Raw genomic sequence first — 17,731 nt, forward strand, 5'->3', positions numbered from 1 at the left:
GAAATTATGGATTTGGAAAAGCAATCTAGACTGAGCTGAAAACATTTTTCATAGCTTTTAATGTTTTCATAAAATATTTCCTTTAATATTTGAAAGGAAAATAGATGTTGTACATTGACTTTTGGTTTTAATTTTGTAAGAGAAAGAGGAGTCAAGTTAATTTGCCTTCCATACTCTCAGCTCAAATTCCATTCCTGTCTAGGTAATACTTGGTTTAACCTTGAGTTTTGGCTGCTTTTAGTGTAGGATATTGCTCAAGGAAGCAGTAAGCAGTCCATCTGCAAAGTGATCCTGCAGCTAATGCTGAATGCCATAAGTTTTTTGTTAAATTAAGCTTATGGGTTTCTATATGTATTGGGAGCAAGCTGGTTTTTTGGCTGGCCTGCTTTCCCTGTGCTCTGAGTCCTGTAGCTAGGCTTTGGAATTGCTTGGCTGTTGGGATTTGGGTGGTGCTGTGCTAAAGCCAGGAACTACCATAGCTATTCTTTTAAATTCTCATTGCAGGCAGTTACAAAACAGGTTCCCAATAACAAGTTGTGTCCCCCTCACTGCTTGCATGCAAGTCACCCTAACTTATAAATAGAACTGTCCTGATAGACAGAACTTGGCCCATCCTCCTGTCCTCTTATGCGAGTTATTTTGATTTAAAAATAGAACTGTCCTAGAACTGATACGGATCGAGGAGGTTGGCAAAGTTCACTTGTAGACCCTGCTGGGATTAAGCAGCGAGTTACAGGGAGCAGTGTGTGTGCTCTCATCACTAATCAAAACATTTCAAAGCAGAGGAGCATGAGCTTCGCTTCTCCAAGCTGCTGTGTGTTTTCTTAGGGTTAGATTAGGTTAGATTTCTGCATGTGGTTCCTTTGCTGTAGCTTACCAAATCATACACAAAACACACCAAAATACGTGCACCTCCACAAAGAAATGTTGTGAACGATGGAAAGATGAAAATGCTTCTGTGGGCAAGGGCTACCTAGACAGTAGATAGGAGCTGTAATTTGTAATTTATTGGACTGCTGCTTTGATCATAGCGTTATTGCAGTGTCTTTAAGCATATGTTCTTTCTGAATGCCAATGCTTCCTTAGCATATTTTAAGGTAATTCTGCCCTGGTATTTGCTCTTAGTTTTGTTTGTTTTTTTTTCCTTTAAGCTAATTTCTAAAACTTAAACTTTTCCTTGTCTTCTGTTGTTTGTTAAAAATGCAGAGTATTTTTGAGTTTAGGTTTTTTGCTTGTGACACACTTTAACGTGCATCAGAGACTTTTGAAAATCTTAAATTTTCCAGGCAGTCTTGTTTGGCATTTCTTCTTCCATTTCAGTTGCCTTAGGCATCTAAATGCACAGAGTTACACTGAGCATGCCAAGAGCCTAGGGATAGAAGAAGGATAATCTGAATAATTTCCATAGTGTAAGTTAGAGACGGACTGATGTCAGCAGTCACTTGATAGTAGTTTTACTATCAAAGTTAATTTGTGGCTCTGCAGAGGAATAAAGTTGAAAGGCATGATTTGAAGAAGGAAAAATAATTTATTCTTTTTTTTCTTCCTAAAGCCTTTCCTAAGAAATCTGTTCTGTGTTTCCATTAAGTACCCTAGTATCTAGTACTTAGCTGCCTCTTCTACCTCCTTACCTAGAGTATAAGAGCTTGACAAATTTTTTGAGGTAAGGACTAAATGAAAAACAAGATCTCATAAAAGTGTCTAAATGTTGACAGATGAATGATTATTTCAAGTGGTAGAAGAGAGATTCATTACATTTCTTTTCAGCAGGGTTGCTATGGTTAGCTGAGCAATATGGGAGGAGAGGAGTGTGAGAGCTTTTCCTACCTCTCTGAGCATCTTGTGACTATAAAAATTTTCTTTTGCTTATCTAGATTTTTCCTTCACATTCTAAATATACCATTTCTTGGGAGATTACTCATTTTTGTTAAAATGAGAGAGAAAACATGAAAAATTAAAGGGGTTCTGAAGTAGGGTACTGATAATTCAATATCTTCAGTGCTACCTGAATTAAGGACAGGATGTAATTTTAAAAAAAAAACCCTAAAATCTGTTTCCACCTCATGGGCTGGACTTGGAGGTACGTATTGGAATAACTAAAGTTCAGTGGGAGCCTGTGATATTCCTCCATTGGCTGTCTGAGATCAGGGAGTGGTTTCAATGTGTCAGCATCTGACAGCCAACAAGTTGCTCTGGGAAGAGGCCTTTTGTCCCTTTTTTTTTTAATTTCTGAAGAAGCATGACTGTTTATAACATTTTAATTTAAAAAGTAATACAAAATTGCTTTCCATGCATACAATTAGCTAAGCATGCCACAAATTAGAGGCTTTCTTCTGGCTAGCTAGTGTAAGGGATCCAAGCCTGAACTTACTTTTAAGAACACACAGTTAATTGTACTTGAACTCTACCTATATGGACTTAATTCAGGAAACAATGTGTTGCCCAGGTGGATGCCCACGTGGTAGAAAATTGTCTTGAAGAGAGGAGGTTTGCTTTGTACGTGCATTAAGGATGGGATGTTATTTTGGTTGTTTAAGCATTGTTTTACCCGCTGTTAACCAGCAGAGAGCAGTTTAGTTTGTAACATAACATATAGAAAAAGTGAAATTGGCAAAGGCTGGGGTGCTTTTTTGTTCTCTGAGATGGCCATTAAAAACAAACTGCCTGTGAAAATGCAATTCCTGTGCATTATCAACAGTATTTGTGTTTTGTACCAAAATATTGTCTGTAAGTATGAATTCCATCGTATGTCAGTGACTTAAATGAAGATTTAAGGTTAATTTTGGGTAGTGTTTTGACAGCGTTTATTTAAACCGTGCACTGTATGAGGTGCAGTTCCTCAGATCACCAACCTTGCCAGGCTGATGTGGGGAATCAAATCCCCAGTTTGGAGCCCCAGGGTCAGGTGGTGCCAGTTTGTTTCCAGCCCATGGAGACGGCGAGCACAGGGACTTGTTGCCAGCACACGGAAAACAGCCTCCATCTGATGGTGCTGTTGTGGTGGCTCACTGAAATTCACTTGTAGGGAATGATCCAAGGAGAAAGCTTTCAGGCAAATAGCATTATGAATCAGTGCATTACATCTTCTTCTTTTCTTAGTCTGTGGTACGCATGCTGTTTGTCGTGAGTGAAATGCTGCTGAAAGGAGGGTGAAGGGCGAGAAGATCTGAAAGAGGCAAGGCAGGAGGATCCTGATATGAACCTCAGCCACCCCCAAATGCATGTATTAATTGGTCCTTGCCTGTTCAAGGAAAACCTCAACATGCAAACAAACAGAAAACCAAACATCACCCCCACCCCCTAACCCACCAGCAAAACAACAACACAGCAAACCCTCTCATTGTCACTTCTGTCAACAACCCCTGATGTGACTGATTTCACCCCAGAAATGGGCAAATTAGCGTTTTGCAGTACGAGCACAGAGGATGGGGCTGTTGCAGGATGTGTGATACCTGTTCCACCCTCTCACCTCCCCTGGAGGGGATCCTGAGGGGCACTGCAGGAATGTGTGGCTGTCCCTAAAGAGGTGCACAGCCTGAAATGTGGTGATGACATCATTCAGATGTGTTGGATGGCTGCTGTCATGGCTGTTGGTAACCTGTGGGCTGTGTCTCATATGTCTTAATGGGCACAGAGGGGAGAGAATTGCTGCTCTGAATCTCTGGCCTCTCCTGCTTTATTTATTTATTTATTTTTCCATGAGACTTGCGGGGAAGTAGCCAAAGCATTCAGCGGAGTAGGTGGCAGCATGTGGAAACATGATCTGTGACTTGCCCGTCGTGCACATACATTAGGCACGTAACACTGGTGTGAGAGAGGGAGAGAGAGCTGCCTTTGCAGGGACCCTGCGAATCCTGTCACAGGAACAGGCGAACCAGGGAGGAGCGAGCTCGCACAGGCAGCGATAGTTGTAAACGTGTGTTTTGCTGAAATGCTGTCGCTGCTTTTATGAGATGAATAATTAATATCGCATAGCTTATAGTTCAGAGTGGCAATTTTCGAGTCCTTTGGACGGGGATCTAGAGCTGTTGGAAACGCAAATATCTCATCTAGCAATTTCTTCGGCAGCGCGTTGTGCCTTTTATTGTTCGAATCTGCCTGGGAGTGGCTTTAAGATCCAGTAACCTGATCTTTTATCACTCTTGGAGGCTTCCTTTTCTGGTATGCCCTGATGCATTCAACACATGTCGGTATTGTACGCGAGCGGCAGTCCGGGCGCTTGGGGCTGGCTCTCCGTGCCGGCGAGAAAAGGAGAATCATCCTGGGGTGGGTGAGTGAGTGAGTGAGTGAGCCCTGCTGGAGCTGCCGGCGCCCGCAGCCCATCGCCGAGCGCTGCCCGGCTCATCAGCGCCCTTCCAGAGCGAGGGGAAACGTGGACGAGATCTTGTCTCGGGAGTAAAGACTGCCTAAGGACGAGAGAGGAAAACGCCTTTGCTTTTCGGACTGATGTGAGAGCAGCCCGTGTCTCGCAGAGCGATTCCCGGCGGAGCAGGAGGAGCCGGGGCTGCCTTCAAAGCAGTTATTCTGTTACTGCTCTGAGAGGCGTCAGCAGATGGACTTTGGCTTCGGCGCCGTGAATAACACTTGAGTGGCTTTGCATGTTGGAATACAAGCAGTGATCTCTTTTATTCCCCTTCCCCCCCTGTACATTCACCTGCTGAAAAATGAGTGAGGAAGCAAAGGAGAAAAATGCTAAACCAGCTCACAGGAAAAAGAAAGGAAAAAAGGTAACTCCCTGTACAGACAGGCTGCTGTAATTGTGTTTTTGACTCATTTTGTGTTCGACCTATTTGCTTCTGGGTGTGGAGTGGCTTTGGTTTGATAATTTGTTTTGAATAAGGATGGTGGTAGAATCAGGATGGTTCTGTTTGTGCTAGATGCTGATGGGTGTGTTCTTTGCTGGAATCAGTATTACCATTGCAACTCAGTTGTTTTGCATTATTTTAGTATTCCTGGCTTTAAATATATGTTAGTTACAGAATTTCAATATGATTATAGTTTTCATAGTGTATTCCAAACACAGGATTACAAATAAACAGGTATCTGAACGAAGCCTTTTTCAAAGGAGAGACTGATAATCAACATGTGCTCATGTAAATGAATATTCTGGACATGGCTAAGAAAAACAATTTTACAATAAGCATTAATCTTATGAAAGCTATGTTTTTTGCTGTGTGTCACTTTGATTAGTCTTATATATTTTTGGGGCTTGAAAATATTGTGGTCAATTAAATTCTGGAATAAGATTGCAGTTTCAGTGAGACTGATTTCTCTTATGGCGTAAGCCTTTTGCCTGAAATTGTGCTTAAAAGACAAATTTGATGATTACCTTCTATGTTGCAGTTTTTTGCTTTCCTGATATCCATGTAATTTCTACCTCCCACTTGGAAATGGATGATTTTCATGTGTTTATACTCAAAAAACAGATGGCTAAATCTAGGAAGTACACTTCTTCAGCTTTTTCTAACTTGTTTTAAATATTAACTTGGTATCTTAATTTATAATGTGAATTCCCTTGACTGCTGTAGAAAAAGACATCTGAAAGGTTTATCATTGTTGCAGAGAAGATATTCAGACTCCCACCCTTTATTTTCTGAGCATGTGTTTGCCTTCCTACCATGTGAAAGTGTATGACAGCCTCATAGTTAATCCATTTCCTTGGTGAAGGATTCAGTAGAGGTTGTTGAAAAAGCAAATTAAACCATATTGGCCCTTCTATTCTCCCAGAATTGCAAAGAGCAGCTTTGGAAGGAGGCATGGAAAGATATAATTGAAATCACTTTTAATGGTAAATTAGGATACCTTCCTGACATATGTTTCTGTCAGGGATGATAGGTTGCCTCAGGACTAGGAGATACATTTGCTCCTAAATTCTGGGGTGGTTTTAGAGTTTTGACTGTTAATATTTTACCATGTTATCAAAATTGTTAATATTTTACCATGTTATAGAAATTGTTTCTATGGTGTCCAACAATGTAGTTCCAGTTCTATAGCACACACCAGTTTCTATGGCTGAAGCTCATACAGATGATCCGTGTATTCTAGAGGACCAACCCAACTGCCAACAAGACAGAGCAGCCCAGGGAATTTAGGATTAAGCAAACTTTGGGATCTGACCTGCTCTTCCATGGCTGGTCTGCTTGTATTGTCACCTAGAAAAGGTGATGTTTCTGTGGGCACAGCTGCCCTGCCCAAATCCCCCCTCTGGTGACTGGAGCGGTGTCGCTGGTCTCTGGGGAGTGGCTGGAGGAAACAAGGGGCCAGGTTTACATTTGTGAGCTCCTGCTGTGAGCCAAGGACACAGCCCCAGTGCTCCATGTCCTGTGAGGTGATGGCAAAGGCTGCCTTGGTGCCTCGAGCCCTCGCCGCACAAACTGCAGCCAGCGCCAGGGTGTGACTGCAGACCTTTGCCTTTCATCATGGGGCGCCTGCAGCTGCTCAAACCTGCAGCAAGCCATGCTCCCCTCCGCAGTCTGGTGTTTCCTTCGTGCAGCTGGAATCCTGGAGACAGCTGGGACGTGCTGTGTTGGGCTGGAGCACGTCTCTCGTGACTAGTTGCGTGTTAAGGCTGCTTGCATGTCAGTGTTAGACATGGGCTTGACCCAGGATGGCCTGATGGGAAGGGAGCAACTCTGTTTTAAACAGGCAGCAATCATTTATCCTTCTTTTCACAGCATGTTTGGGGGAAGGTTTTAAATTTATTGTTTTGATTCAGAAGATGAATCCCTGAATGGCCAGTGAAGGTGTACTTGAAGAGCATTACTGAGCTAACCAAGAGGAGTTAGATAAACAAATGGTGTTTGGCTGTAAACTCCTGAGCCAGGTGAAAACTTAACTGGATCTGTGGTTCCAGAGAGTTATGCCACCTGTCCATCCTAAAGGAGGTATCCTGAAATGGGTATTTCCTGCCTTCCTGTTCTCTTTAGACACTTCCTTTCCTGGCAGCTGTGCTTTCTCCATATTTAGCCTTTCCCTTGCCTTCTGTCTCGTTTATCTCTAGAGTTGAGTGGTGGCAAGTCTTCCTTCTGCTCTTTGACTGCTGTTCATATCCCATTCCCTCTTCATCCACTCTTGGTTTTCCTGTTCTTACACAATCTCTGAAATAAATATGCAGCAGGGGCAGCAAGGGAAAGGTCACGCCATTTGCTGTAGTGAAAACGCAAGCAGCAGTGTGTGTTCAGATCTTCCAGAGTTATGTGATTAGATTGTACCTCAAAAATTAGCCTTCACCTCACTTCTGAGCATAAAGACATACAGTAGCTCTGCATTTAAAACAGATTGGCCAGAGGAATAGATTTTCAGCAAGTATGCTGAAAATAAAGCATGGTGGGGAGGATAAAGATAAGAAACCACCCAGGAGGTGTCACTGAGATTTGTTATGAAGGATGGACAATTTAGATGAAAGCAGAACAATGTTTTGTTTTAGCACTGTGGTATTCAGTGGGGATACAGCTTTCAAAGGATGATGAAAGTATCACATCAATATTTATTGCTGAGGCTACACTGGGCAGGATTAGCTCTGATGGAATAGGAAGCCTAATGAGTTTCTCTGCTTCATCCTTCAGGGTTCCTCCCTACCAGCAGCCTGTGCCTCTTGTGCCTGAGCTTCAGTTGTCCTGCAATTTCCAGTCACAGTTTCACGGTGTCAGTGTTTTGAAACTGCCAAGTTGAATCCCCAGGTGTTATGGAGGGGCTTTATCCTGGATGTTTGTGTCATCACTTTCCAGTAAATTTTGGAATCTCGTTTATAGGCGAGCACTGAACTCCACTGTCATCAGAGATGTGAGATGTGCTTTGTTTTTTAACAGAAGAGTATTCTTTCCTCTTCCCCTTCAAGCTGCAAGAATGAAATTAGCCATGAAAATTCCTTGGTTCTCTGAAGCTTTAAAAGATAACCAGAAGTATAGGAATTAAAAAACAAAATTAGACCAGCTCAAAACTTCTGTAGTAATTTTTTTTCCACTTCATTTCATGGTTATTTGCTGGGCATCAGTCATTTCTGAGAAGTGGGAAATTTCACATTAAACTCTCGTACCAGAAGCTTTGCTGAAAATGCATGTTTTTTGTTTTGAGGAGTCTTTTGTTTCCCCTTCTTCCTCTGCCTCCTCCAGGATCTTTAGAAAACCTGCGCAATTACTGTTGCTGATGTCTCTCAGTGCGTAAATCAGTGATGGAAGCTCCTAAGAGAAATGGTGTAAATAGAGTTTCTTCCTAAAAGTACACAGGAGAGAGCTCATGCTGACCTCTTAAGGTCATTCTAATCTCTATTAATTCACCTGTCTGCCTTGCTTAGTTGATCACTGTAGCATGATTTCAGCATTGTGTTCCATTGCTTTCTATCAAAATTGAATGCCTTGTGCAGGGAAGAGCCAGCTGTTTATGCAGCAGGTGAAAAATCAGTGCTTGGGGTCAGGCTGCTTAGGGCAGCCAGCATTGTTTTTTGGACTCATAGGCAGTTTAGCTCAATCCACTTGTCTTGAGCCAACGCCCTGGGCTCACTGCACTGGGAACACACTTTGCAATCTCTGCCAGGGACATTTGCTCTGTCGTAGCTCCAAGGTTTGACTCAGCAGCATTAGTGGCAGTCTCCAGAGGGAACTCTTCCGTTGTGGCACACTGCTGAAAGTCTGGTCAGCAGTGTGTCTTCGCATGAGAAATTTCAAGGGGCAGAAATTTCAATTTGTGTGGGGACAAGTGCTGAGAGATCAGAGGCTCCTGGGTGTGATGAGCTATTCCCCACTGCAAGATCAGTAGTGGTCTGGCAGAAGAGCTGTCCATGACTCTGGTGGAGCTGGAGCAGGTCCTTTAGAAGCAAAGCCTGTCTCCCCTGAAAGAACATCACTGATTTCAGTGGAGCCAGTATCAGGGGGCCTGAGCTCTTGCCATTTCATTGTTACGTGGTCAAATGATTCCTCTCTGTGTTTATGGATCTTCTGGTGCTCATAATTCAGCACCTGTGAGCACCAGCTTTTGTCATGACGAGATGAGCAGTCCTTTCTGTTTCAGAGATTTGTGGTGGTGTTGCACTTCTTTCGAAGCTGTCTTTTACCACCAGATTTGCTAATGTGGTTGCTTCAGTTCCCGTGCACGTTATTGTTGTCGGGGGAAAGCGTTCGCTGCTGTTTGCTCCCACTGGAGAAGAGCTCATTGCTAATGGTAAAGCAAATGCTCATGGTAGACTTTTCTGAAGAGTTTTGTAGCTTTTAATTTATTCATAAAATTAAGTTATTATGTGGAGTGTAAATTGATTTCTAAATTTGGGTTTTTCCTGACAAGCTGAGAAATGAAAATCTGCTTAGATTTGTGAAACAAAATGCAATTAGACTCTATAAGGAAACCATATCTATTCTTGTCTTGGTAAATAAAGTTTATACTATGTTGTTAATTTCAAGTTTCTGTGGATGAGAAATGGTTCTTACAGATTTAAATTTAATTATATGGTGATAGTCTTAGTCCTTAGTATGTCAATACATCCTATGCTGAAAATTGAATTTGGTGCATGATAAATAGGTTTGGGTTGGCCTTGCTTGCAAATTTCTATTTGTTCGGCTTTAGCATCCATTTTATTGATGGTATAGATTTTTAACCTCACATTTTCAGCAGCTATATTAAAGAGGAAACAATGCACATACATTAAAGAGGGAACAAAGAGCCCCTGGAACTTCTAGAAGATACTCCTCATTTGCATATCCAAATAGTAAATGCACAGGAGCAGTGGAATAGGGTAGTTTTCAATCATTATTCTTAAACATAATTATTTTCTGAAACTTTAGGGTTTAAAAGAGTTTTCCCTTGAATCAAACCCATTTACATTTTCTTGCCATCTCAGTTTTCTGAACTGACACAGAAAAATTAAAATGTATTGATTCCTGTCACTCTGACTGGAATCACTTTGGTACATGTGATACCTTTGTCTTTTATCATACTGGAACAAAAGAAAGCTTATGGAATGGAAAGGTACAAATCTTCCTGTTTTGAAAGTACCCATTTCAAATGTCCCTTTTCCCTGGAGAAAATACTCCAATGGATAACGTCAACCTTTGGTAGTATTAGTCAGCAGCTCCTGGCCCCTGGGCATGTATGGTTCAGAAATTGTAGGGAGAGGTTGTTATAGTCTATATGAAATGAAACAGCATGGTGTGTTATGTTACTCATGTTTTTAACATAATTTGCTCTGTGTAAGTGACACAACTTGTAACTTGAGTGACAGTCCTTCCATCTTGCTGCTCAATTACTACTGCTGCTGAAAAAACAATGGTTTTTTAATGTTCTTTTTTTTTAACAGAGGAATCTTGCAGTTTGCGAGAGAACATGAAACCTGAGTTGGATTACTGGATCGTGTGACACAAGTTCATCCTACAGTTTTGAACTTTTCCCAGAAAATTCATGTGTGAACAGTTCTTGTCTTTCTGATGGATAGGTCTAAGAAGTTGAAGCATAACCATGGAAAAGTGCTTCAGTTGATTTCTTTTTTTTCTCTTCTTCGCTAAATTCTGCTCCTCTTATGGCAATCTCCCCCTTGTTTCAAGGAGCTGCTGTAGGACCACTCACTTCCCCATGCTGCCTTCTTTCTAAGGGATGTGCTGCCTTCTCCCTTTTCATTTTTAAATTTCTCTTTCAGCATCTCCTCACTGGGTTTCTGAGCTATTCCTTCCCTTGAATGACCCTGTCAGTGCATGTCCTCCATCAGGAAGCTGATGGCCTTGAGTCCAGGTGTGGGTTGAACCTTCTGTTCTTTTAGCACTTCCCTCATGTTACACTGCCCCCTTATAGAGGGTTTTCCCTCTCCAGAATGGAGCCTGTGTGTTTTCACAGCCTCTGTCACCCACCCTGGGCAGTCCCTTTCCCTGGTGGTGCAGGATGGCAGAGCAGGAGTGCAGTGGGAAATTTTCCAGCATGACTTGGTTGGTTGCTGGAGGATTTCCAGTGTCTCCTGCTCCATAAGCTGGGCACTTAGTGTCCAGGCCAGGCTGTCTCCTTTGCAGTAAATTGTTTTAAGTACAATTAGGTTACAATTAGATTTGATTACTGAAAGTGGGTTTGGGCTGCAAGAGGCACAGTGGATCAGCTCCAGCTCCATCCTGCAGTTCTGCAGTCATCAGTGTGACAGGGACCAGCATCAAAGTTTTTGTAACAGCGTTTATTAAACCCCTCTGTAAACGTCAAATTAGTTTGGGTCATATGGAGACCTTTCCTCAGAACCTGAGTGGTCTCTGTTCTGTCTCCTTTTTCCAAACCCTATGACTGATGCAGCCACAGAATTCAGTAGGTCTCAGTGATAGAGCCTAGGTAGGTCTGGTAGGTGTTGAAGTGCTTATCACAGTTATGTAATGGTTGTCACTTAAGCTAAAAATACTTTGATCAATCTGTCAATCACAGATTGAGAAAACTAACTACATCTGGGCATCCCCCTTTGAATTCCTAACAAGAGCCTGTATATCTGCATAACCCTGACTGAGCATGGGCTTGTTCCTCAGCCTCCTCACCTCATTTCCAGCTTCTTGTGGAGGTGGTGTTGGAACCTGCAGCTTTCCTTCACCTCTGGCTGACTCCAGGTAGAGTAGGGGATGGTGCTGTACTGAGTTCTAGGACGTAGAGAGCCAACACCCTGCTAGGAGGGAGCTACTTCTATCCCTTCTTTCTGTTGAAAATAGCAAGGTAGCTTAGCAGGGAAGAAGTAATTACAGAAGTAGGCAATTAAGGAGTTTAGGCTGAAAAAGTAGATATTGCTGAGGCTCCCTATTAACTTCACAAGCTGAAAACAGGACACTGTGCCTAGCAGTTGGATCTTTCCCTTGTCAAAAAGGTTCACCTTCAGGATTTAAATCCTAATGCTCTATAAAAACATTTTATTAAATTGGTGTTAGGTCCTTATTTCAAGTGATGAAGCTTTTTGGTATCTGATCAAGCCAATAATGTAATGAATTCTCATTGATCACTCTTCTAAACACCTCAGACTTGAAGTTTGGAGGGATATGTAAGAGTAACGAATTTTTACAGAAACAATACTTGCCACAGTGTCTCCCAGTTGTTTTGTCACTTGCTGATGGAGGTGCAGGTTGTTGCATTCCGTTGGCTGCCAGGTGCTGCCTCAGTTAATTGAAAGCATTTGCTGGATAAATGGCAACAGGCATGAACTTTCCTAGCCTTTTTTTCCCAAACCAGCATGGGGAAAACCTGGCATTTTTCCCTTAGCATAGAGGATGAGGAATTGATTGGCTATGTAGGGTAAAACTACACATGTATATTTTATTTAGCATTTCTTTGTGATGTAAGACACCCCATGTCTTACTATGCCTAAATTAAATGCATAGATAAGTATGTTTAAGACACTTAGGGTGTTACCATCAGAAACTTATTTCAGGTTTGTGCTCACAAGAGATTGTGTATGCTGAGAATTCTCTATGATGCATTAGCAATTTGTGAATGTAAACAAGGATTGATTTGTCTGAATAATTTAAGTATCTTGCATTGACAAAGGGAATAATATGAAGAAATGTGGTTCTTCATATTCACCATTAAATCTGTTTCATGGCTTTGTTTAAAACTGCTGTTTGATGGGAATAATGCTTTTTAGGGTAATAATGGCTATATTGGTGTGTGTGTTAGTTTGGTGTGAGTTTATATTTGTGTCAAACAGATCACTGCAAGCTGTTCTTCCTGGTTTTGGGTGTGTCATTCATGAAATAATTGGCAGTGAACAATTTTATAAATTTTGGTCTTAATGAAATTATATGAAACCCAAAAGGTAAAAAGAATGCCAACAGTATGGTTTAGTTGTACTGCCTGATATTTGTGTGATGTTTTTAAGTCATTCCTTAGTCAAGGAGTGGCTGATGCTTTTTTAAGCAAGGTCCCATCAGTAATTTCTGTCAGTCAGTTTCTAAACTAGACAGTAAGAATCTTTCTGAAAAGCTCTTGAGCATGTTGATAAGACCCTTTTAATCTGCATGGTTCTAGTGTGCTGGGAGTTGCTAATTATCTTGGAATTTTTGTCAGAGAGGTGAATGGGAGAATCTGGGAAATGAGGGAGGTGGTGGAGGAAGTGGAAGCAGAAGGTCCATCCGTGGTGGCATTTCCTTGGGCAGCAGCAGGGAGAGGACACTCACCCTCCTGTGCTCATCTCCAGCCTTTTCCTTTGGCTGGGGTGGTGCCTCCTAAGAGATATGGATATACTGGTCTTGCAGCCTGTGAGAATAAATAAATGGTGTTTGCTGAAGCACTCCAAACCAGGAGCTGCTGTATGGGGTGGGGATGAGATTCATCCTGGTGGAGATGGTCCTCTCCAGGCAAAATCTCAGCCAGGTTTGCAGGATGTGAATGCAGAGCCCTTGGGCACAGTGCTTGGGATGCACAGGTACTCTCCTCAGATGGGGTTAATGCTGTGCAGATGATGCAGAGGGCTCTTCCCCTTTTCCCTGCTCCCCTAAACAGACCTGTAATTTCATTTACTTAATTACTGTTGTGTGTGTTTCCTTGGGAGGCAGTAGTGACTAATTAGTAATTAATATTTGTAGAATGCCAGTGTGGCGTTAACACAGGGGAAAGCCTTAGCAAATGGAGTGATGTCGCTTGGAACAGTTTTCCAGCTGAAAATTTGTTATCAAAGATGGTCTGGGTAATTCTGGCTGCTGGTTCCACTCACATTCTATTGACTCTGAAGGACACATCCCAGAGAGGGGTTTTATTTAATAGTCCTTTTATTTTAGAAAACCAGAACGCAAGGATGTCAGTCCACCCTAAACCACAGTGAGGTTCAGTCATTCAGGTACCACAAATTTAAGCCTGTTTGGTACAGAGTGGTTTCTCAATCACTTTCCTTATTTAAATTCAGTTTTCAAACAAGTTTCATTTAGAGCATTTCTTGCTCTTCATGTCTGTTCATTACATAAATCTTGTACAGCTCCATCAAAAGAAGAAATGAACCAAAGAGTACAACTGACAATGGAAGCAATTAACCTGTTTGCTTTTATTACTACCAATCTTGCACTGTGTCTCTTGTTAGAGCTCCTTCCACACCAGTCACGTGCAAAGTCCTGGCATTCCTTGCCACTTGGTAAAAAACAATTTTCTGTCATTAGGAACATCAGCTGAAACAGTTTTGGAAGGCAAAAATAGGAAAAAGTATTTCTTAGGCAGGTGAAATGAGTAAATAGCTTTGCTTTTGTAGCCAGAAGAGTCATTCTATCATTCATCATTCAGTCCCAGCTGAAAATGAAGTTATATATTATTTTAGAATGGATCCCTGGAGCATAAAAGGATATTGTTGACCTTTTTTTAAAGAAAGAAGTATTGTGAGCATAAGTGTAATGATAGTTTTAAGTAACAGAAACCAGGCAGGTAATGCGTATAGCAAGGAAGACAGGGATCTGAATCAAAGTACAGCTTGAGTTAGGTGATTCAAGCCTACCGATTTTACATGAGAATAAAAGGGTGGTGCTTACAATATTGTAATCACTTATTTGCAAGCTATTTGAGAGAAGAGGTCCCCAAGTAGATATAGCAATCTTGTGTTAAATATGATTTATAGGGTTTTCACAGTTTTGCTCTTTAACCAGATTTCAGCAGCCACCTTTTTTTTTTTAAATAAACAGCATGAGAAAAATATTCTAAAAATGTGAAAATTATGAGGAATTTTTAAAAGATAATTTTTAATGGAGTCTCATAACTAATGCACTAAATTTAGCAACTAAGTAACTCAATAAATGAAAGTATTTGAAGATCAACTGCTGTCAGTTGAAATAAAACCAAAGAGCATGTCTGTTCATCCACAGGTATAGATGAAACTGTCGGGAATATTGAAGTATTGTATTTACAGTAAGGGCTGTAGGTGATTTGTCTGAAAGCTGAACTTTTGAAAGTGATATAGTGGCCTGAAACATCCTAATTCATGATGCTATTAAGGAGAAATTGAAGAGAAAAACCAAGGCAGACTTTCAGAGTAACTCTTAAACAGGAGCATAATTTCTTTTATTGAATTTAGGAGTACAGTTATAGTCAAGAATTGCAACCTTTTTTTTTTTTTTATCCAGCCCTCAGATGTACCAGTTTGAGCAGCCTCATAAGTGGTGGTGTGCCCAGATTTTTGCTGAGCCTGGTGACATTACCACATTGTTGGCAACTTAGTATTGTAAAAAATAAAAATCAAGCGAATTATCTGGAAACAGCAAAAATTATCTTTCAGGAGGGAGATTTGAAATTTTCTTTAGGAAGTTCCCAAGCCCTGGGAATAGGAGCCCACGGGTGCTGCCTGAAGACTGTGGAGCAGCTCTAGCTGGGCATTACATGCAGGGTGCAGGCTCGTTCTGCATTGCCCTCTAGCGTTGCCTTTAAAACAGAAACCAAAAGAACCCAAAAACCCCCAAATGCAACAAAACTGAAGGGTTATTTGCTTCCACATTCATATTTTCTCTTGCTGCACCAAGCCTCTTATTCCTGATGCGGTCTGTTACGTAATGAGCTCAACTGCGTGCTTCTGTTCCCTGTTTACTTGGATGTAAAGTAGGTGTCCACAACTACAAATATTCTACTTATCCTTTCCAGGCATCTTTGTTATGGCCATGGCTTGACTTCCTAATACAGGGATTTCCTGTCTGTCTCTGTGTCTTCTCCTTTTCTTTGTAACACACACATATGCATTTACCTGAGAATGGTGTCCTTCCTACTCCTTGTCATGTCTCAGGCTTTTCATTTATGAAAATCTATAGCTATGTTAAATGAAAAGATGCCTTTACAATGGAATATTTCACTCTGAGCTGTATAGCCAGCCTTTGATTTCTGTATTCACTCATAAAAAATCTGCTTTTAGGTGTTGGCTGCAGTAAGATCTTGAAAACAGAATTAAGATATGGCCACTCATCACTTTGTTTTTCACTTCTCTACACATACATATGTATTTTTAAGGAAGCTCCATTGTGGCAGAACTGACCCTAATGTCAAATTAAATGCAAAGCAGGCAGGGCCAGTTTGGAGGGGCAGTCCCCTTTGCAATGACCTTGAGAGGCAGAGATCTCCCGTAGGCTGCAGCATCCCACTGTTCCCTGTACTGAAAACTCTGAGTCAGAAGAAGGTAGCACAGATTCTGCCTAATTTCTGGAGTGGGTGTTTTTATCATCAGTTTGCAGAGCCCGGTATTTACACCTGATTGTAAACCAGGGCTAAGCGTGTCTCATTTTCTGGAAATTACATTTAATGGAAGGAACCTATCTACTTGATACTTGGTAGATTGCTTCCAGAGCATACCAGCAAACCTCAGTAGCAGTAAGAAAAAGGAGGTTAGCAATCTAGGGAAGTTTGAGTATGAGGCAGGCAAGCTGGCTGCCTTTAAAGAGATCTGCTGCTGTGTTTGTTGGCAGGTCATGCAGTGCAGGAGGAGCGGTGCTTTCCTGACCTGTGAAGCTGCTGGCTGTGACTCCAGCTGCTGTTGAAGGCCCTGTGGAAAAGGAGGAACAGGCACAGGCCACCTACTAGTCCTTGGGTCTTTTGAGGTCTTTGTCACTTATTAAATGACCAAGAGCAGTTTGGTGGTGGGATGGGGCAGATGGCCAAGAGCCATCTGTTCTCATAGTGCTCACCTCGCTGCTTCTGTTTCGCTTTCTCTTCTTTAGGTCTTGCACATACTCTTAAGTTCTGTAATTTGTTTTATAGTGTACTCCAAAATGGAAGGGGAAATCTGCTTGTAGATGGTGTGGCTAAAGAATGGTCAGCATATCTCTTACTCAGTTGTATCTTAGACACCAATAGATTTCAGATACTGCTGGACGCGTTTGCTACATTATAGTACTGTCAGAGCTTTAAAGTATATAAAAAATGTATTCACAGTAATAGTGAGATTACTTACAGCAAGTTTAGGAATAAATTTATGTATCACTTCCCAGGTCTTTTTCTCACCTTTTAAATTTACTGTGAGCCAAACTGAGAAATCAAAATGACAGATGATCCCCATCTTCGTGGTCCTGAAATAGTGTCCTTTCCTCATCTTGTCCAAGTCTCTGTAGGGCACCCTGAAAAGACAGCAAATTTCAGCAAACAGCAGAATTATGTTGAGGTACTAAAGTCAGCATCACTTTTGTAGTCATTTGAGATGTATTTAGGGGTGGTAGGCTTTTTTTTTTCCCTTTTTTTCAATCTTGACAGGAATACTGATTTTTATTGAGCAAAGTTCATAAAAACACAAGTTCATGCTCCTTTCTGGTACAGGAACTAAGCAGGAACATGTCATCCTTTTTTGTTCATTTTTCAGAAGTCCTCCTAAGTTTGGAAACAAGAAAAAGGATTTATATAGGCGCAAAAAAACCCCCCACAAACTTTGGGGTGTTTGTACAGTCATTCTAACAAGGAGTGCTGAAAATATGAGGGGGAGAACCCCACAGTACTTGAACTTAGGCATTTTCCTGTTATTCAGAATATAATCTCTTTAATTGCAAATCCACACAATAAACACACAATAACACTTAGCCTGTGAGATTGTAAAATATAGTTCGAGGGCTTTGTCAAATGCAGTTACTGTTCTGTCTTCTGATGTTTGTTACTTGTGCTCGGAGCTATTCCACAGCTGTGAGGGACAGGACTAGTTCTAAAATAGGAAACAAAATGTTAATCTATGCAGGGCTGGATTGTAGTGCAAAATGTCAAAAAAGACTATTAACTACTGTTTAAGATTTGGAACTCTAAAGGGATGACAGCTGAGAAGTCTGATGAAACAAGGGTATGCAATAATTTTTCTGAAGGT

At 41.4% G+C, this 17,731-nt stretch overlaps 1 protein-coding gene across 1 annotated transcript in view; it reads left to right on the top strand.

Annotated features, from left to right (window-relative positions):
- Positions 1 to 3,829: 3,829 nt before the first annotated feature.
- ANK3 (ankyrin 3) overlaps positions 3,830 to 17,731 on the top strand; it is a 284,745-nt gene continuing 270,843 nt past the window's right edge. The window contains exon 1 of the mRNA XM_031060737.1: positions 3,830 to 4,727. Within this exon, the coding sequence (XP_030916597.1) occupies positions 4,665 to 4,727 (63 nt within the window). The 5' untranslated portion in view covers positions 3,830 to 4,664. The remainder of the gene's footprint in view (positions 4,728 to 17,731) is intronic.

Source organism: Geospiza fortis, unplaced genomic scaffold (assembly GCF_000277835.1).
Source record: "Geospiza fortis unplaced genomic scaffold, GeoFor_1.0 scaffold92, whole genome shotgun sequence".
In the NCBI taxonomy this organism is placed as follows: domain Eukaryota; kingdom Metazoa; phylum Chordata; class Aves; order Passeriformes; family Thraupidae; genus Geospiza; species Geospiza fortis.